General features: G+C 39.8%; 1 protein-coding gene across 4 annotated transcripts in view; it reads left to right on the forward strand.

Annotated features, from left to right (window-relative positions):
* Positions 1-22,112, forward strand: part of ARHGAP15 (Rho GTPase activating protein 15) — a 458,500-nt gene that overhangs the window by 371,193 nt on the left and 65,195 nt on the right. For all 4 annotated transcript variants that reach the window (XM_048868642.2, XM_075117817.1, XM_075117819.1 and 1 more), the window contains one exon: positions 5,904-6,038. In XM_048868642.2, coding sequence (XP_048724599.1) covers positions 5,904-6,038 — 135 coding nt within the window. The remainder of the gene's footprint in view (positions 1-5,903; positions 6,039-22,112) is intronic.

Below are 22,112 nucleotides of genomic sequence, written 5' to 3' on the forward strand. Positions count from 1 at the left end.
TCAACAATAAAGTTTGGTAAATTAAGCAAAAAGCTATTCATGAATATTTTACATCCTTCCTGTGCCCCTGTGGGCACCCAGGGCGGAAACTATATGAATGAACATATTACCAATACAACCCAGTGATTCACTTCACTGGTATTTCCCTCTTCTTTCATCTGCTTGAAAGGTCTTGGAAGAGAAAGATAAGATAGGCCTGTGCAAATCTAGACGATAGGCCACTTTGAGCCTAGAGAAGGGGAGAGGAGAAAGAATCATGCAAGTTGGACAGAAGTGTCACAAAGGAGGAGAAAACTTTGTTGGTCTGCAGGGGATGGGCGTTCCATGCAGTGTGCTCTAAGGTTCAGTCTTAGTTTAGATGAATGTCTGAACTTTTGGATGCTTATTTAAATTGAAACTCCAAAGCTTTTGATATTTTCCATCACTACTTTATAACGCAGTGTCATCACTTTAAAAAGGCAGACAGCTGGTTGCTTCCTTATTCCTGACAGGGTTGATGAGATTCCACCATTACAGGGGTTTTACCAAAGGCAGCTTCATCTTTAATGGGGCAAGTTTTTGTCATTTTTAACATGCATTTATGTTGTCAATCAAGCTAACACAAATTAAAACAAAACAAGCATTGTACCAATCCTGAGGATGTTCAGACCCAATGTGAAAAGGAATAGTAGGGCCTTGCACCTAGTCCATGTCAGGTGGTACAGCATTGCTTTGTGGCCAGGGATCTCATGCAGCTTACCCCAGACTAAGCTGTCCTGTGTAGATCCTTTGTTATGCTGCTGTTAAGTGAGTGATCAGAAAAGTGTCTCCAAAAGAACCTGTCCACACAAAAATGGTGGAAAGGATATTAAGGGGGAGACCATTTGTTGAAGAACTGTCCTTTCTCCCCTTCCCCGTTGCCATGGGAGAGGGCTTTTTTTTTTGTCTTGGGGCTCCATTTTGGAGTTCGCAGCTGGAAGATATCTATTGGGTCCCGTTGGCCCACAGTTTCCCTGGCTTTTAGTTACCTGGGGAAGAACCCACAAATGACATGGAATGGGTAAGACATTGCATTTCCTCAGCACCCAGATAAGGGAGGGACTGTGGGCCTTGTAAATGTGACAGTGCAAGGCTTTCCCTGAGGGGAAGTGATAAAAATAATATATGTATTTAATATCAAAAGGAGCCATTTCAAGATGACAAGCTGTAGGCTCCTTCTTTTGAGAAGATATTTTTCAAAACAGCTTTGAACAGGAGCTTAAGTTCTGCTCTTGTTCTTTCTTTACGTACAGTATAATTCCAGTTATCCAATTTCCAGATATCCAAAAATCCTAGTTTTTGAATCTACAGTGTGTCCCCAGTGTAGCCCTATGTTAATTAATAGCACTTCTAGTTATCCAAGTGCCCAGTTGTCCGAAAGTTTCAGATTTCCCACAGGCCAGTCAGATAACCAGTAATGTACTGTATCAGTGGTGGTAGTGGTTGTTTTGTTGTTTTGGTATTTTGTTTCCCACAAAAATAAACAAATGGCCATTTTGAATGCCGCCAATTAGCATAATAAAAAGAGATACTATCTTGGAAATGGTTTGGAATAAGATATTCCAGCTCCCGAGGAACGTCTGTCCACACTCCAACACGCCTTTCTTAGTATTCCATGGCAGCAGTGTAGAACAATGATCCCCAATGCACCATGAGAAACTGACCTGACCCCTAACTGTGAGACATTAATTTTCTCCCATTCTGTCTCTGTTCCTCCCCTTTGACCCTGTCACTTCCCGCTGCCACCTTATGTATTTGTCCTTGATCCTTTCTTCTTACCTCTCTTTAATTTCTTTCTCCCTAACTTGTTCCTTTCCCCTTCTAACCATTGTTTGTCCTATTCCTCATCCTTCTCCATGTTTTCCCTTCCTCTTTTTGTGCTCCACTTTTCTCCCCTCTCTTTCTTATCTCAACCAATTCCAGGTCCCCTGTTTTTAAATTGTGATCCATACTCCTTTCGCTTCTGTTTTAACACATAACAGATCACCAGTTAGCGCTGGAACTATTGCACTGATTAGACTAAATGAGGTGGATTCAGTGGCACAAGACCCTCATGAAGGGTACACACACTATGGGCCAGATTCTGATATCTATATTCACATTGGACAGTCCCTTACTCTGGGAGTGATCCCAGTAAAATGAATGGGACAATTTGCAGAATGAACTACAGCCTAATATGGCCCTATGGAATTTACGGCAATGTGGCATGACAGCAAGATATGACCAGTAAAATGGTCTAAAAAAAAGGATGCTTCACAAAATAAAGAACACTTGAGAGGAGGGCTCAAAGGATCACTACTCTTTTCCAGAGACAGATCCATATGCAAGATAGTACATCCTATAAAGGGATATGTGCCTCTTTAAAACGTAGGTCTTAATACTGACCTTATTATTTTGTTAAATTTTTCGATCGATCTTTCCATGGATTTTTTTTTCCTTTTTGAGGAGGAGACCCTTATGGTGCACATCAGTCACCCACATGTGAACACATATTTGTTTGCACTGGAACTAATACAAGAAAAAAAATGAAATGATATACTACTGAAGACGTTGATTTAAAAATAATAACAAAATCATTAAAGCCCACACTCCCTTCATGAATTTAAAACAAATGTAACATTTTTTCCCCTAAGAGCTTTGACAGGGCTCCTTTAACTTTTTTCTTTTCACTTTGTCACTTCTTATTCTTAGCTTTCTATCAGCATAATATTTTTGTGAGGATCCTTAGATTGTTTATGTCTGCATCTGAGATAAAATGGTATCATCCGGCAATTAGTGGGGAAACAATCAAAGGCTTTTTAAAAGCAGCAATTTGAGGGTGTGATCCTATGAGGTGTTAAGCATCCTCCATTACCAAGGAAATAAATTACCAGATTTATGTACTCTGGTTCCAAATCTCTCCAAATCCAAAACACTCACTGACTCCACTAGGAGTTGTGGCTGAATAAACTCTATAGGATCAGGCCCTTTGTTTAAATTGAAATGCATTTGAAATGTATATATCTTCTAGATCTGAATAGGGCCCCATCACCACAGTATGTGAGTGACTGCAACCAGTAGGAACAGAATTAAAAGGTTACATTGAATGGACTGATATTTTCTTTTTAATTTGTTTTTTACTGTGTAATATTTTTACTTGACATTTGTCCCTTCTAGCAAATATTTTTTTAACAATCTCTTATTGCTAGAGGGTAAAGTGACACCCTTTGCTTTCAAGAGGATACATTCCTAACAGAGGTTTCAGAGTAGCAGCCATATTAGTCTGTATTCGCAAAAAGAAAAGGTGTACTTGTGGCACCTTAGAGACTAACCAATTTATTTGAGCATAAGCTTTCGTGAGCTACAGCTCACTTCATCGGATGCATTCAGTGGAAAATACACGTTTCCTTGAAAAAAGAAAAGGAGTACTTGTGGCACCTTAGAGACTAACCAGTTTATTTCAGCATAAGCTTTCGTGAGCTACAGCTCACTTCATCGGATGCATCCAATGAAGTGAGCTGTAGCTCACGAAAGCTTATGCTGAAATAAATTGGTTAGTCTCTAAGGTGCCACAAGTACTCCTTTTCTTTTTGTGAATACAGACTAACACGGCTGTTACTCTGAAACGTTTCCTTGAAGAGCTGGAAATGGTGCAAAAATCTGGGGAGATAAGTCTCCGTAAAGCCTTAGAAGCAGAGCATTTCTCATTAGACATTTAAGACAAATGCATGGTAAAAACAAAGGGTTTTTTTAAGGTTTCTACTTAAAGTTCTGTGCAGAGCTACAGTACTTATACATTTTCTAAATGTGTTTTAAGCAATAAGTTGTACAACATTTTTAGAACATGTGTTAAGCTATTTCTCTAAGAATGAAGCTCTTAACAAAACATAAGCACTCTGCATGAGATCTTAGCAGCAAAGTGCTTAAAAGATAAAGTAAGAATTGGTACCATGGGAAGAACACCAGCTGTAGAGCACACAGGTCCATTATGAGAAGTATGGTAGTGGGTAGGGAGAAAATGATTTAATCAGGAGTAAAACCAATTTTATTATAAGGACACGCAGGGGGTGTGGCACCATAGTGAGAGGGACATTTCAAAATATCTGACAGATTTCAACAATGTGAAAACCCACCCTGTTCTTTAAAGTGACAGTAAACCCCATTAGGTCTCTCTTTTTGATGCTATTGTGAACAGTTGACTGTTTAAAGCTGGCCTGCTAAGACGCTGTCGATCTATTTCAATAGTCTGTGGCAAAATAAAAGGCTAATTGTTGAAATACAATCAATCATATATGATCTTGTGGTCTAAACAAGGTCCCTTCTGCTAATTCATTTCAGATCAAATCATTATTTTTATGGTCTAGGTAAGAATTTGAAGTTTTTAAAAAAAGAAGAGAAAAGGAAAGTAAAAACCCATGTGATAAACACAAGTTCATTGTTTCAACTTCATTGACACACATTACTATAAATTGAGGCATGGGAGCATTAATTTATTTATTTGCGGACACCTTCTGAGTCCAATATTTCATAAAACATTTATTAACATTTATAGAGAAACACAAAGAAATGTGCATCCTGAAGTTGAACTTCTGCCCAAAAGCAAATTCTCTATAGAGAAAAACCATTAGAAGAACTGAAATTAATGGTGTCCAGGTTTTTCCATTATTTTGTATAAAGAATGGAATGATAAAAATGATGTTAAAGTTGGGTAAACAGGATGGACTTGAGTCCAACTGAACTGCTAAACACCCAATTTCAATGAGCTTTGGTATAGCTTGCCAGGATTATGTTGTTTTGATTTTGTTTGATCATTTTCATGATTGTCTCTTGATCTGAACACAGACTAAAACTTGTCTAAATGTTAAAGTCACACCACACATTTAAAAAGCTTAATCCATTTTTGGGGTAGCAGAACTTCCAGAGAATATGTGTCCTTTTAATTGTAAGGGGTATTTACACTTTCACAGAGTTTTATATGGATTATGATTCCATTGTTTATTGTGTTCTAATAACACCAGACTTTTATAACAAGAAGACAAAAATAGAATAATAATCACCCAAACTTTCTTTGTTTTTATTAGAAACTTTATTTTAGCATTTAGTTTCTTTTATATTTAAATTCCTCAGCTCAGTCAAGCTTCAAAAGAAAACATTTTTGTTGTTTGCAAAAACAGTTTTGTAAGCACTTGTGGTTTGTCTTTAGTGTGTTATCATTTTTGACAGCTTTGCATAGCCTAGGTAGTCCAACAGGGGTCTGTCTAATATTGTTGCTGGGCATATCTTCCTCCCAGAGATGAAAACCAAACAAAATATTTTTGAAGCAGTGAGAAGGAATTAATATCCTTTCTCTCACAGTACTCTATTCCTTGCTGACATTGCATTCAGGCAAAAAAGGAGAAAAGTGTTACCCATTATTCCCTTGTACATAGCAAGGCTAACACATGTAAAGCAATAACTCATTTTCTATTGCCATGTTTAGCATATGTCTCCTGTTGGCTCAGCAAGGCCTTTAGGCCGGTCCCTTGAGCCGGCCATCATTGGCAACTCTTAGCCCCTCGGCCTCAAAACCAAATAGCTTTGAATCATGTTGAGCTGTGATGCTAATTTTCATACTGAAGCATTATGGGAATAAATGTATCTGACATACTGTGTCAATGGTACTGTCTCTTTGTGTCTCTTGTTTTTTTGTCAGCTGCATTCCTACAGATGGTATTCCATTCAAAATGTGCTCTTCCTACCAAAAAAAACACACACACGCACACACACACATGCACAGCACCAAACCTCTAGGTGCAGAAGGCTGTTAACGGTTGCTGATGATAGTAGGCAAACATTAACATAATAATTAGTGTCTTGTAATTGTTTCATTAAAACCAGTTGTTCCATTTCTCCTCGTGTTTTCCCAGAAGAGAAGCTGAATTTGGATGACAGCCAGTGGGAGGACATCCACGTTGTCACCGGAGCACTCAAGATGTTTTTCAGAGAGCTGCCTGAGCCACTGTTCCCATACTGCTTCTTTGAACAGTTTTTGGAGGCAATAAGTAAGTACATCACATACAGAAGCAGCTAGTGAAATAGCTTATCAGTTAAAAATACTCAAAAAAAAAAAAGGAAGGAAGTACAGAGGCATCTCTGACATGATTTACCTTCCATTAACCCTGATCCTGTCCTTTTATTGGTTTTGATCGTCTTTTATATCTTAAAATATTGTATTATCAAACTGGAAAAATTACTATATTGTCTATGTACAAATTTTAAATATGCAATTTATCTTAAGCGAGTAAGAGAGATTGAGGAAAGGAATAGAATGCTCATATTTTGTCTCATTTCACTGGAGACATTCTAGGCTGATAATTTGTGTACCTCCAACCACAGTACTTTAGTACAGGACTAATATTTGTGAATTACAAGAGCATCTAGTCATGTTTTGAGGGGAAAGTTCAGCAGTATGTATCCAGAATGAGATGCATATCTCACGTTGCACAAGGTTGCATACTGTGTCTTACAATGACCATATGTATAATGCAACAATATTTGTGATATTTTATTTTTCATACCTCTTATTAATTTTGTTTAAAAAATAACTGCAAGCAGAACCAGTATTTTCAAAACACAAAGCAACTTCTGGTACATAGAGCTGGGGGTTGTATTCTACCAACACTTCTCTAAATTTAATATCTTAGAGTTCACTTTGTAGACTGTGACAGCTTGGGGGGGAAATTGCCTGCTAAACAATCTGAGTTGGGGCTTTCTTTCTTTCTTTCTTTCTTTCTTTCTTTCTTTCTTTCTTTCTTTCTTTCTTTCTTTCCCTTTAAAAAAAGCTTGCAAGCCTAACAGGAGCTTAAATAAAGCCCAATAAAGAAAAATCTCCAGGAAAAACAATACAGCACTTAGGGATCTGTTCTCCAAATGACGCTCACGCATAACTGCCATTACCGTTAATGAGAGTTGTGCGCGCGCGCACATCCGTCAGAGAATATGGAAACCTTAATGTGCTGTTTAATTTGATTTTATGTTCATAAGAGTGTTTAGGTTCAACTAAAGCTCTTCATGACTAGCATCAGATATAATGAAGTTGAATAAATCTCTCAAAATCCTTCTCTTCCCCTCTCGGCTACTTAAAGATATCCTGTAGTTAAATATACAATGCAAAGAAAATGCATCATGTAAAAGTTCACTTTCAGAGGCTCAATCCATGGCCCCCCATCATCTTCTTTCAGAGCACAAGAAAAATAGGACTAAAGATTGTCTTCTGGGGTTTGATCCAGTCACATCTCACAGTCTCTGTAATGCTCAAAGAGGAAAAAATTAAAATATACCCATTTCCTTATTGTGTTCAGCTTCAGTTTCTGTGCTGCATTGGAATGAAGAGAAGTTACTTTGGAGTACTGATGTTCCAACATGCACTTCAAGTGGTGCCCCATCTACCTGCTATGTCCTCTTGAAGTGTTGGATCTTTGGTGCTTCAAGAGGATATAGTAGATACATGGGGCACTACCTGATGTGCATTTTGCTTCACATCCCATTTACTTTATGCCACAGTCAAGTATTTAATACATATTCTCTGCCTTTAATCTCTTTTTCTTTCTGATGTGCAGACTCCCCCTCATAATACTGCTCTTTTGGGGCTAAATCTAGGCTTTCTTCACCCTTATGACTACCCCTTTCAGTCCTTTGTGTTTGTGCTTCAGCTGAGCCAGAAGAAAACAAAATCACATTCCGAAGCACATTATCATGATTCCATGATCTCATCCTTCACGTTATCTTATGATCTCACCCTTTGTGTTAGCCTTCACATGCGAAATATTCCAGTGGCTCATTTTTGCCATCTCTTATTGATGAAAATAACAGGTAACTAGTAATAAATCTGTGCATTAATATTTGAAAGCTTGTCACACACACACCCTACTAGCACAGTTGCCAACTTTCACGTGGGTAAATAAGCACCCCGACTTTCACAATAAGCCAAAAATCAAGCTAATCCCATTTTAAAACAAGGCCAAATCAAGCCAATCTCTAAGAACCCCAATGCTCTACGTGACTAGATCCCACCAGAATGCAGTGTGGGACTGTGGTGGTCCCGCTGTACACTCCTGACTCTCTCCCTCCATTGCCCCTGCTTGTTGGGAGCCGATTAAAAAAAAAGAAGCAACAAGCTACAAGCCAAACAAGCTACAAGCCAAAAACTAGCCAACAAGCAACTCACAAGCCAATTAAGCCAAAAACAAGCCCAATTTCTGCATTTTTTTCCATGGGTTTGGCATGTCTGTTTACTAGTGCATTAATATTTATGTATGAGAAATTAATGTTTCTGCTTTTTTAACTATTATTCATTCTTGTTCTGATTCTGAAAGCTGTTATACCCATTGATAGACAAATGAACAGACGTTTATGAAGGGTTTTTAAGACAGTTTATTTCTAAGAATAAAATACTAGCAGTCTGATAAAAACATTATTTGCTATTATTTGTAATCCTTGGTCCTTATTGCTTCCTTTGTTACACCTCGGGATGATTTCTAGCTAATCCATCCATCTAATATAATCTATCAGATCTATTCAATCAATCTATATATCTGGCCCCTACAACCATAGTATCTGTCCCTTCATATGCTTTCGATTAGCTAGAAATCACCTTAAATATTTACAAAACAACCTGCATGGGACCTTTTTATTGTTTTTAGACTTAGAGTCAGGTGTGTATGTGGTGTGAATGGAGGGGTGTTGTTTTTTGTTGTTCTTTTAATAATCCATTTGATAATATAGGTGCCCTTTCATGATACCACTGAAATCAATTACAAAACTCTCATTGACTTTAGTGAGAACGAGGTGAGACCAAACCCTTGACACTGCCCCTGTCTGGCTAGTTTGCATTGCTCAGTAAACACTAAGCAGATAGAAAGCTGCCTTAAGTGAGTATTGTGGGATTCCCCTGCTGTAGATGAGTCCCCTGGGTGGTGTAAAGATGAGCTAGCTGGGTCTAACTGATGCCTAGTTTCCATCAGGGGGTATTTCCAAAGCACAGCACACTCTGGTGATCCTGGACCAGCAGAGCAGCCATAATGGGCCCTTACTGTGGCCTTGTCTACTCTGCCACGTTACAGCGCTGCAACTTTCTCGCTCAGGGGTGTGAAAAAATACCACCCCCCCCCCCCGAGCGCTGCAGGTTTCAGCGCTGTAACGTGGCAGTGTAGACAGTGCACGTCCCAGCGCTGGTAGCTGTTCCTCTCGTGGGGGTGGGTTTTTCGAGCACTGGGAAAGCTCTCTCCCAGCACTGGTGCCATGACTACACAGCCACGTGAATGCGCTGCCGTGGCAGTGCTTTAACATTGCTAGTGAAGACATGCCCTAAGTTACAGAAGAGGACAAAACAATCCTAGGATTAAAGGACAAAAGGTAACTTAGAGCTACCCCACCCCACCATCAAACCTTGGGTTCTGCACTGAGCACTAATTAGCTCCATGTATTTGGTGAGGAAGATGAAGTAGTCTAAAATCCTGCTATTTGTAATAGTTGGGAATAATCAAGAAGCAGGGCATTTCCTGAGGATTTAGCCTGCTAGGTAGGAGAAGTTAATTCCCAGGAACTTTCATGCTATCCTTATGCTAATGCTATTTTAAGCATTAAATGAAAAGTAACTTACACAGTAAGCCTATGGATATTTTTCGCCCCTGGATGATGTAGTTTCATTTGACTTCAGTTGGTATGTAGATAGCTCCAGAAAATTACTAACACTGTGTATTAGTCAGTCAGATTGCTTGAATCATCTCTCAACATTCCATTCCCCCTTATAAACAAACTTTGATATGGCCATAACATTAGAAGTTAATTCAGGGAAATCGTACAGTGTTGCTTGCCCTGGTGAATGTGGGTAATCACTACCCCTATGAAGTATATTTGAAGATTTACAAACAGTAAGGAGTGGAAGATCACAAGCCAATGAATACTCTACCTTATCAGGTCCTGGGCATTAGATACACAAATATTTCTAGAACTCCGCCTACACATCACAAGCATGTCACTATGGGTACACATGTATATCTGTGATGTAAGTACAACAATGCTAATATAAGGTTAGGTTCTGCCACATTTACATTAAGTAGCACCTTAATCCCTGAGTAGCCCCATAGATTTTAATAAGATTGTTGCAACATAAAATTCTGCTTACCATGAGCAGGGATGACAGAATCTGGACCAAAGTCTGAATGTTTAATCACCTCTGTCACTGAATTTAATTTGTATTTCCTTCTGCCATTCCACTCTAGTCACTGACAGTGCAAAAGAAATCCACTTGGGTTAAGCTATTTGCTAGCAGCACACAGATTTTTAATGGGTAGTTAAATGGGTAGTTTAATGGGTAGTTATTGCCCTGTGTAAAAGTATAAGGGAGAAGACATAGAAAAGTGTATTTTGTCCTTTGCCTTTGGTCATGTGGTATAATGATTCACCTTCATAGTATAGCTCAAAAGAATGAGTTCAAATCTAGAAATATTTGTTATCATGCCTACTTCCTGGTATCATTTCAGCTGAAGAATACTATACTCAGATCCTTATGAGAGGAGAAAAGCTGCATGGACATTAACGTGTCGAAGTGTAGCTGTGTAGTTTAATCAGTATCTATGTGGGGGAGGATAGTCCAGTGATTAGGCCACTAGCTTTAGAACTTAATAGACCTGAGTGCAAGCTCTGTGGGCCAGAAGGAAAGAATGAATCTATAACCTAGAGGTTAGTGCACTCGCCTGGAAGACCTCAGTTCCAATCTCTGCTCCAACAGCTATTTAAATATTTCATACAAAATGTCACAGCTTCAACAGGAGAGATTGAGAGACACACCCTGTATCCCACCCACTGAGAGGTGGGAGACTCAGTTTCAAACAGTCCTCCTCCAATTAGGCAGAGGGAGGATTTAAACCTGGGGCTCCCGCATCCTGGGTGAATGTTTTGGGTCCTGAGACAGAAGAGAGCACCACCACCTCTTTGCTTTGTGTTGGTTAGGCATGCTCTGACCTTACCTGCCAGATGAGGCACTGCAAATGAGATAGGAGGGAGAACACCCAGTTAGTGAATCCAGCCAGACTTATGCACCAAACAGCTCAGTAATGTCAGGTGTTAGATGGCTGTTTGCATACCCACTGGCAGAAATGTAAGCACCTAGAGAATTTAGGCAGAGCTGAGCAGAGGTTTTGAAGATTTAAATTTTGGATTTGGACTCTTACAGTGGCAGCTAGGAACCTAAATCTCTTTGTGGATCTAGCCTGTAGTCTCTCTGTGCATCTGCTCCCCAGCTGTAAAAGGAGGAAAATAACTTCCCCACCTCATAGAGGTGTTGTGAAGAGAAGTGTGTTAAATATTATGATGCACTCAGATATTTTGATAATGGAGAACGTAAAAGTATCATAGATCTGAGTTATTTTTAAGAATCATATCACAGCTCTTTTTTATTAAAATAAAATAGTTTTAGTTGTCAAAGCCTTTAAAAAGAACATTTTTGCCAATGTCACGATCTATTTAATCTTTGTCTAGCTTTTCTTCAAAATATTTCCATCTAGTTACCTATTATGTTTTTATTAATTCTTGATGACATCAAATCAAATTTTTATTTACTTTTTCTTGTTTTCAGTCCTTCTGCATCTTCAGCATTTTTCATTCTTCTCTCTTCATCTGTTCTTATTTTCAAGCCTGCTTTAATTTCATTACAAAGAATAGTTGTGGTCTTGAGCCACAACCATGTTACAGCTTTAAATTTGAAATATGCATAATAAAAAGGATAGCTCTGTAACTAATGCCATCTCAGATGTACTAAGGTTTCAGACTTTCAGAGTCTCAGCTATGAAGTGGGCCAACCCAATAAGCACAAAAATCTGCCAGGTTCTCAGAAGCTATTTCTTCCTTTTATGTGAGTCCAGGATTGTGATGCATTTCATGGAGAGGAGTGACAGAGAGCTTTGCATCAGATTCACCTGGAAATTTAAATAGCATTCTGCTTTTTTGGAAAGCAGAATTAATCCAGACACAGGCTAGATGGTATTTTAAGTATCTCTGGATGACTATGGAATTTTGATCTGCTCTTCCTATTCCAAACAATTTTCTGAATGAAATTGTAATTTCCTATTGCTATGGGCTTCCCACCTACAGTCCCTTAGTGTGTTTTCCCCCTTTGGCCTTGGTTGCTCCTATGGACCATTAACGCTCTCTTCAAATGACTTCACACATGTCCTGTCAATTAACCAGTAATAAGACACCACCTCATATCTGTGAATGTCTTTTTGTGCAAGCTAAGTGGAATTAGAAATGTCATTACTATTGACCCTACAGTGTTTGGCATAGTCCTATTATATATGAAAATTTAAGAAGATGGATGCTTAGGATTTTGAACATGATATATTATTGCCAACTCTTTTAGTTAATAAAGGAAGTTAGATTTTAGTTTAGTACTGTTTTGGCCAGATGGAAAATTGATGTCCCTTGGTCCTATGTGACAATCTCAAAGTCCATAAAGTCATGTTCTTTTAAAACACAGAAAAAATACAATACAGAAGCAAGCTGTATTACCGGAATGAAAAATAAATGTATTACATTGTTTGCAAAAGTACACAATACTTTAACATTGCTTTTGGTCTTAAAACAGCAAGGGTGAAATCCTAGCTTCAGTGAAGTCAGTGGGAGTTTTGTCATTGACTTCAATGGGGCCATGATTTCACCCTAGATATAGAGTAGTGCTAAGGGTTAAAGTGGTTTTTTTTCCACTGGGACTTGAGACTTGTTTCAAAATCTGGGTAAGGTACCAGTGACAATAATGAGTTCTCTGTCCCCTCCATGTCAGACTGTCTTCAAAGTGGGTGTTCCCCGTCTCCATGGCAACTAGACACAGACCAGATCTTTGCTCTGAGTCTGGGTGTAGGATTGCCCCTCAGGATGAGCTCTCCAGAATTATCTGCCTCCAAATGGCACACATGGCAGACTTCAGGGGTCCCCTTTGAAGTAGAGCTTGCACAAGATTTTTAAAAGAGTATTAACTAAATGCCTCTCAGTGGCTTTTATGTTGGCTTTTGTCAAGGTTCCTCCCCCACTCTGAACTCTAGGGTACAGATGTGGGGACCTGCATGAAAACCTCCTAAGCTTATCTTTACCAGCTTAGGTCAAAACTTCCCCAAGGTACAAAATATTCCACCCGTTGTCCTTGGACTGGCCGCTACCACCACCAAACTAATACTGGTTACTGGGGAAGAGCTGTTTGGACGCGTCCTTCCCCCCAAAATACTTCCCAAAACCTTGCACCCCACTTCCTGGACAAGGTTTGGTAAAAAGCCTCACCAATTTGCTTAGGTGACTACAGACCCAGACCCTTGGATCTTAAGAACAATGAACAATCCTCCCAACACTTGCACCCCCCCTTTCCTGGGAAATGTTGGATAAAAAGCCTCACCAATTTGCATAGGTGACCACAGACCCTTGGATCTCAGAACAATAAAAAAGCATTCAGTTTTTTACAAGAAGACTTTTAATAAAAAATAGAAGTAAATAGAAATAAAGAAATCCCCCCTGTAAAATCAGGATGGTAGATATCTTACAGGGTAATTAGATTCAAAAACATAGAGAACCCCTCTAGGCAAAACCTTAAGTTACTAAAAAGATACACAGACAGAAATAGTTATTCTATCCAGCACAATTCTTTTCTCAGCCATTTAAAGAAATCATAATCTAACACATACCTAGCTAGATTACTTACTAAAAGTTCTAAGACTCCATTCCTGTTCTGTCCCTGGCCAAGACGACTACAGACAGACACAGACCCTTTGTTTCTCTCCCTCCTCCCAGCTTTTGAAAGTATCTTGTCTCCTCATTGGTCATTTTGGTCAGGTGCCAGCGAGGTTACCTTTAGCTTCTTAACCCTTTACAGGGGAGAGGAGCTTTCCCCTGGCCAGGAGGGTTTCAAAGGGGTTTACCCTTCCCTTTATATTTATGACAGCTTTGAAGTTTTCTTCTCAAAACTGTTAAACTAAAAAAAAAAAAATCTTTTGGCTTTCTGAGAAGGGTAGAGGGACAGCACCTTTCCTCCCTTTACCCCTCTGAAATGGCAGACAGAAACCAGGCCACATGGAAGCTCCTTCACTTAGATCAAGCCAGAACCAGTAGCATGGGGGTAAGTTTTTGCAAAGCCCCTCTACCTCTCCCCTAAGCATGGGATCCCTATTACTCTCAGGGGAAGGCAAGGTCCCCTGTAGCAACCAAGAGGAAGGCAACGCCTGTGCAGAGATGGTTAAGAAGCCCGCAGAGCATACCTCCTTCCCACAAGCTGTTTCGTATGCAAACCCTAAGCTTGCATGAAAGATGCCAGCTCCTGCAACCTTTCTGATACTAATGAGCCATTTGTGTCCAGTGGCTGCAGCTCACTCCTCATTCTGTACAATGGTCTTTCCTCTGCTCAGATCCAGGTAGCATGGGAATGAAATTGTTCAGCTCCCCTTCCCTAGAAGATAAAGCTCCCACTTATCCCCTTCTTGCCTCTAGGGTTCCAACAGGAGGTCACGAAGTGGGTATTATTGTCGTCAGGGAGACATTCAGAGAGTTCCAAAAGAACTCAAATGTGAAACTGCAGAACTGCTACCTGTGATATGTAATCTATCGCTTAAATCAACCTCTGTACCAGATAACTGGAGGGTAGCTAATGTAATGCCGAAAAAAAGCTCCAGAGGTGATCCTGGCAATCACAAGCTGGTAAGCCTGAATTTAGTACCAGGGAAACTATAGTAAAGAACAATATTATCTGATATATAGAAAAACATGATATGTTAGGGAAGACTCAACGTGGCTTTTGTAAAGGGAAATCATGTCTCACCAATCTATTGGAATTATTTAAAAGTGTCAACAAGCATTTGGACAAGGCCGGAGTACCAGAATGGGGGGAGTAGGTCCTCAGAGGACCATGGTCCTCCCCCTTTTGACCAGCTATAAGGGCAAGCAATGGGGCGAGGGTGCAGACAGGAGCACGCAGGTGGCAGGGTCTTGGGGGAAAGAGGCAGCACGGGAGCAGGGCCTCAGAGCAAGGGGCAGCGTGGGGGCGGGGCCACAGTTTGGGCACCAGTAGCCACCCCACTTTTAGGGGCCTTCTGGCACTCCTGGGACAAGGGTGATCCAGTTGATATAATGTATTTGGACTTGCAGAAAGCCTTTGACAAGTTCGCTCACCATAGACTACTAACCAAACTAAGCAGTCATGGAATAAGAGGGAAGGTCCTCCCACGGCTCAATAACTGGTTAAAAGATAACAAAGGGTAGAATGAAAATTCACAGGTAATTTTTTCCCTTCTTGCACACAGAGTGCTTGCAGGACCACATGTATGTTTGGTAAGAAATGAAAAAAGGTGCTGCAAATCAGGATTGATATCTATTGCACAGAGTCATCAGACGCAGTAAGCTTGCAAAATACTCGTCTAAAACTAAAGCTGGCTCTAGATGTTTGTTTGTTTTGTTTTTTTCTTTTGAGCATGAAAATACACCTCTAAAAAGAGATCTTTCGCAGTATTTTGCTACTTCCTTTCTTTTGCTAGTCCAAAGCTATGCTGCAAATATTGCTCAGGTAAGATTTTTGAGAAAAATCTCAGTCCAGCATCTTTGTTTTCTTTTCTATGGACTTTATGCTGCCCCTTACTCAAACTTTTTTTGAGGCATCATATAATGGGTTACGTTGCACTTCAAAGAGAAGGGGGAGGAAAGCAAAGTTCCTGAGACACTTAACAGAAAATGCTTGTTGAATGTTAAAAGCTGATGGTAACAAATTTCCTTAACAATGAGAGGAACAAAAAAAAAAATTCTAAAAAATTGTGCTTACAGTAACCAGAACTCTAAAATAGGGCAGACTTTTAAGATATCTTCTGCTGCACTGTATCAAGGCAACTACAATTTTAAATGAAATTATATTTAGCATAGTTTTTTTGGGGGGGGTTATACATTTGCACAGCAGGGACATATTCTCACCAGTATCTTGCATATTTTGTTGTTGTATTTGGGGGTTGTTGTTTTTTTCTTAGCATATTGGAAATTTTATTGCTCGTGCCTGGCCTGTCTCTTAACTCATGCTAATTATATTCATAATTAAATGTTAAACAAGAATGACTACAGCCAACTGGCTTGCACAGGTGTCTTTGTTATGAATGGTTTATTGCTTAGACAATAAATCACTGGACCCCAATCTGTGGTAATCTTTTCAATGAGAACCCCTTTAAAGGTAGAGCATAACAGTGTGCCATAAGGCCAGGGTAGTGTTTTGAAACCGGTACTTGTGGGTAGGTGCTAATAGAAAGGATCATGCTGAAGCATGCCTTGTCTCCAAAATCCCTAGACTGTATATTCTTTCACAGGATTTTATTCAGCTTTAATCCTGTCTTTATCTTTATCTTTGTTTTAACCAGTCTGACAATCCATTAAATTTGTCTACACTTTTATACATTAGTAAAACTAAATGCTTTTTCCATTCTCCTACACTCCATGGAACTGCTGTACTTACAGCATTCCATATCTGTGGAGGAGAGGAAACAGCCACTGGCTCTTTAGAAGGAATGTCATTTGGTCCAAAAATACCCATATGAAAAGTGTGTCTCAATTTCATTTGAAAAAAAGTGTGTTTCTAATTTACAGCCAGATTCAGTCCTGGTGTGCCAGTGATTCTCCATTGGTGTTACACAGTATAAGAGCTGAGCGAATGTCAAGAAGAATATTTGCAAATGTTGCAGTGAATTTAAAACCAGATTGCATATTGCACACCTGTTGTACTCACTTTTCGCAAATATTCAGCAGAGTGAAATGTTGTCCATACAAACAGTCATAGCAAATGGATTTTGGTTTTGTAGCCTAAATTTGATATGTGATTAAGAAAAAATTTGGGAGGGGGCAAAGGAAGCAATGAATCAACCCACTAAGAATTTCATCTGTGGGGTTAATAGTGGAGGAGGGAGTTCAGAGAGGGAGAGAATGGAGGAGGAAAGAGGGAGAGAAGTTTGAGGCAGTCCATTTTGGAGGGAAAGAGAAACAAAAAAGGATGAGGAAACACTTATCACCTGTGATGAGATTCCTGCGAAAGACAAGTGAACTGAAGTTCTGATGAGGGCAGGTTGGACACTTCAGCCCTGTGCAATTACTTGGAGGCTCTGATGTAGAAAGCTGTTTCTCCTCATTGTCAGCAATGGGTGCAGCTTCCACCCTGAGGGATCAACGTTCGCGTTAGGAGGAATAATGGCTTGAGGGAAAGCAGCTAATACAGTCACACCTTCAGAATCCTATAATTGCAAAATTGAACCTTTCTTGGAGACTTCTGCACATTCACACACATCCTGGTTAAGGAGAAGATGAAGGAGCCCTTGATAAGGAGAAGAGGACCTGGGAGGAAAGGAAAAAGGAACTTGCTATGAGAGAAAAAGATGACATAGATGAGAGGTGTTGGTTGATCTCCCATGCTGTGTCCTTCTCTTCTGTCTGTATACCTCCCTGCCATATAGGAGATCCTGCTGTTCCAGTCCCAGCACACTATACGTGAAATACTGTTGTATATGGGACACTGCTTAGCAACACAGAAGAAGGTGACTATGTTGTTCCTCAGCCTCTGGCCAAAATTCTGACACAGAAGCTGTCTTGGGGATCAGACGTTGGAATGCACATTTGCATCTACACCGAAATTACTAATTTGATATTTGCTGGGGTGAATGATGATGGGTCACTGAAAATTGAAGCCCAGTAAATTAAACACTCATGATCCTTTGGTCTAGCCGAGTTGTGTTAAGTGCAGTGCCTAAGGTTAGGAGGGAAAGGTGCTACATTTGTGTTTCCTTATTACCCCAGACCACTTTGGTTTCTGGCATGAATGAGAGCACAATCTGGGCTGCATTCATGTACACCAGCTGTAAGAGGACATGTGACTGCAGCCTTCACAGCAAGGACTATACCAGTCCCCTTGGCTACAGACCTAGTAAAATGGCAGTTAAACAAACAAGGTAAGGCAATACCTTTAGTAGCTGGGACCATGTAGGCATGTGTCAACCTCAATCACTTTGTGCAAGAGAGATAGGAGAAATTAATTTTAAATCAATAAAACATTACAGCAGCCTAACTTTTCCAGAAGTGATATCTCTGATGAGGCCTGATTCAAGTGGCTGATAAAGCAGGGGGGTGGGGGAGTTTAAATGTTTTAAAAACTCCACCAACTAGTCCCGCTCTCTCCCAGAGAGAATCAAACATCCGGTGACTTAGCCAGAACCTGCTCATTTATTACAGCAGCACATACCCAGTCAGGGAGAAGAAATAATACCATGTTGCTAGGGTGGGCAATCACATGCTAACACAAGTACTACAGAGAATACATACAGTGAACACAGTTTGAAATGTGGTTGCATGAAACATTCGTCAAATCAGACTGGTGTTTAAGTATGAAGGCAGGTTCTGTGTTCCTACCAAGAGTGGGACAGAGTTCAGTCAAAGTTAATGTGGTTTATACTGTCTCTTGAGGGACACAAATTGTGGAAACCTGCTGCTGGAAAACCTGACAATCTGGCCATGGAAAAGCATCCTTGGCAGCTGTACGTGCACCTGCTGTACTGGATGACAGCTGAAAAGAGGAGACAAGTAAGAAAAAGTGAGGGAATGGAAGAAATAAGTAATACCACGAGTCTGCCTCCCTTTCAAAGTGATGGCAGTGAATAGGCAGTACAAAGGCAACCTGTTCAGCAAAAATTCATCGCACTTCACTTGTATTTTTCTTCTGTTAAATGGTATTTCTGTAAGTGGGCTCCACTGTACACACAGCACAAGTATTAAATTTTAAATATCCATGATCTTAAAACTGAATAAAATAACACGATTCTTCCCCAAAAGCCAAACAGTTGCTGTTCAATTCTCTTAGATATGAAAATGTAAGTCTGTTAACTTGGCTCATGTAGGCTATGTCTATAGTAGGTCCAGATTGAAAACCCCTTACTCACCTTGATGAGCAGTTACTCACACGAGTGATTTCACAGACATCAGTAACTCTGCCTGTATGATCACTAATGTAACTAAGGGTTTCACAATATGGCCCTTATCAAATAAAACAATGTATGCAAGTATTGCTGCCCTGCAAATCACCATAAAATTTACCAGCCCAGGCACAAAATCTACATGCCTACACTTACCATTATAATGTAGCTTAAAATCAAATTGTATTTTACTCAACCATAAAAAGAAAATTACCTTAGCCAAGTGGACATGCAGACTTTTTCAAGATTTTAGTGGCCTAAAAGATCGGGGATAACTAATAGTGTTTAGATGCAAGTGGATGTCTGCATAAATCCTTGTGGAGCTCACTGATCTTTCATAACAGATAATAACAGGAATCTTGACTCCAAAGCAAAAAGAAAACATCTTCCAAAGTGGTATGATCCTCTCTGGTTAGCGTAGTGAGCTAATGGAGAGAGCCATCCTGATCGTGCACATGGCAATAAGGCAGTGTCAAGCATAGCACTGGTAGTAAAAGGCAGAAGGTCTGGAGTTAGCACATAGTCAAGGTGTCATGTAATGGGTACAGAAGGAGTGTGGGGTGAACCATCGAAAGAGCTAAAATCTCCAACCAAAATGTCCTGTCCACCATCACTAACTGCTGCAGCTGCTGTCGAGGAGAAAGGGGGACTGGGAGAAAAACACTTGGGTGCCTGCAAGACTAAAGTGAGTGCTGAGGGCAAGTTAGGGAAGCATGCAAGCTTCAGCAGTTCTTTTTGTTTATTAAAAAAAAAGGAGAGAGTGTCAGAGAGGGCTTGCCCAGCAGGCAATTTTATACACGCTTCTGCAGTTCCAACCCTTGGCTACCAAGTGCCACTTTTAGAATGGTGTTTTTCTCTGCTCATGTTTGATTTGCATCTGTAGCTCCACATTCACCCAGAACTAACCCACATGTTCTGCAGCTGAGTTCTTTGCTCATTTTTCTTCATACTGTAGATTGGGAGCACCTCATGCACTCAGACTCCAGCATGCAAGTTTAAGTGTATTACCATAAAAAAAACCTGGCCCACTGTGCGAATACAAATCCTCTGCAGAGAGCTATCAAAACTGTGGAGACAGTAACCACCGAATGAAATGTTAGTAGGATTTGTTCCAAGATAAGTGTTTTCTCTTTGAAGCTGTAGCTGTCCCTTATTTTAGATGGTATTTCTGAATCACGCTCTCAAAATGGGGTCTTTGGGCATAAACTGTAGGCTGATGACAGGCAAAATGAGGAAATTCTGTCTCAGAAATCTCGAAAAATAATCTTAGGCTTGACATAACACACCATGTCATAAAGTGATATAAGCACATAAACACAAAGCAGCGTTTAAAATTTAAAGGAGAATAATCCTGTTTTGAGATGAGATACTTTCCATTAATTTGGATAACAAATATCTGATCCAGAATATAGGCACTATACTTTTAATGCTGAGAATTCTTAATGCCTACCATTCCCATTAGTTAGCAACTGTGGCAGTTTGTTGACTACCACCATTATCTGATAGTGGCTCAGCATACCTCTAACATTATACACATACACACAAGATTTCTATCTGGAAATAAATATCTCCTCTATTGTCTTTAACCCCTCAGTGATCCAGAGCTCCCATTGCCAAACACTGATGCAAAATGCATTAATGCTTAGCATTCGGAAATCCCAACTCCTAGTGCCAAAAGGTTCATAAATATAGTAATGAAACCCCTTGACTCAAAGTGAGCACTATTTAACAGAACAAGCATGAACAGCCTTTAGGAGATTTTGCAGCTGGATTTCTTCCACTGTGTCAGAGCTCAACCTCTGTGATAGTAGTTTTAAAAACAGTACAAGTTTAAAAAAAAAAAACTCTCAAGAAATGTGAAGAAACTCATGAAAAGAGGAAGTAATTTACACCACTGCAACCTACATGAGAAAGTAGACACCAGGAACAATGAAGTATGAATTCAGTGGCAGATGTCAAGGTCTCCGGGAACTGTCCACCCAGCTTTATTTTGCACATGTTCCTGAAAAACTAAAATGAGTGCTTTGTGTGATAATTTACAAGCAAATCAGTGTCAATAAATCAGAATTGTGTAAGCAGTCATGTTTATTATATTCCTGTTGCTTAATATTCATGATAGTAATTTATTTTTATAGTACAGTTTCACTGTTATCTCCTCTGATGCCGTAACTTTGAGTCAAGCAAGCTGCAGAAGGAGAAGGTCAAATAACCCTTTAAAGACTGTAAAAGTGCATTCACTCAGTGAAATGTGCTTGACTGCATGTTTCTTTGAAAATAGTGCACAAAATTGCTGCAGTTGTTCCTTAAAATATATATATGTGGCTTTTATTATTCTTTAAAGCATTTTAGCATTATTCATTTACCAAAACATCATTACAAAACAGGAAGCACAAAATTGCAGCATGGATACCAACTATGGAAAATAATGTTCCTTAAAGTACCAAAATTACAAAGTTGAATGAACATCAGATGGATTTTAATGTCAAAGCTTTAATTAGGGTAGTGCTTTCCCCCTAAAATACAGCTTCAGAATAATTATTTAAAACCTTGAGATATTTGTTCTGAAATAACACAACAGACTAGTTTCACAAAAGGACTTAGGTGCCTGATTCCCACTTTAGATGCTTAAATCCCAGAATCTGGCCCCACAGGGATTCACTAAGCCCCTGCTCAGCTGCCCCCTAGCTTTATAGGTACCTAAACTCACTTGGCACCTACATTTTTTCAGTAGAAGTTCCCTCAGCTTTGTTTCTGCCTCTGAACATGTGTACAGCAGCCCATGCCAGGTGTCTACATGCCTAAGCCCCAGAGTGATTCACAAACCATGGAAAGATAGGCATTCCTCTGCCTAATTCGTCTGCAGAGCCTGATCCAGAAGGTGTGTTCAGAACTTGCCTACTGTATCGGGCCCTTATAAAGGCATTTACACAAAACTGCCAGGGAGGAGCAGAAAGAAGACTTCCCTCATAACTTTTAGCTCAGTGGCTAGGGGATTCATCTGGAATGTTGGAGACCCAAGATCCTGTCCCACTATTACAGTGATTTTTTTTAATTATATGTCTACAGTGGAATAAGTTCAACAGGAGAGACTGACAGTACCCCTATAGACTAGAG

The sequence above is a fragment of the Caretta caretta genome, chromosome 11 (assembly GCF_965140235.1).
Source record: "Caretta caretta isolate rCarCar2 chromosome 11, rCarCar1.hap1, whole genome shotgun sequence".
Lineage (NCBI taxonomy): Eukaryota > Metazoa > Chordata > Testudines > Cheloniidae > Caretta > Caretta caretta.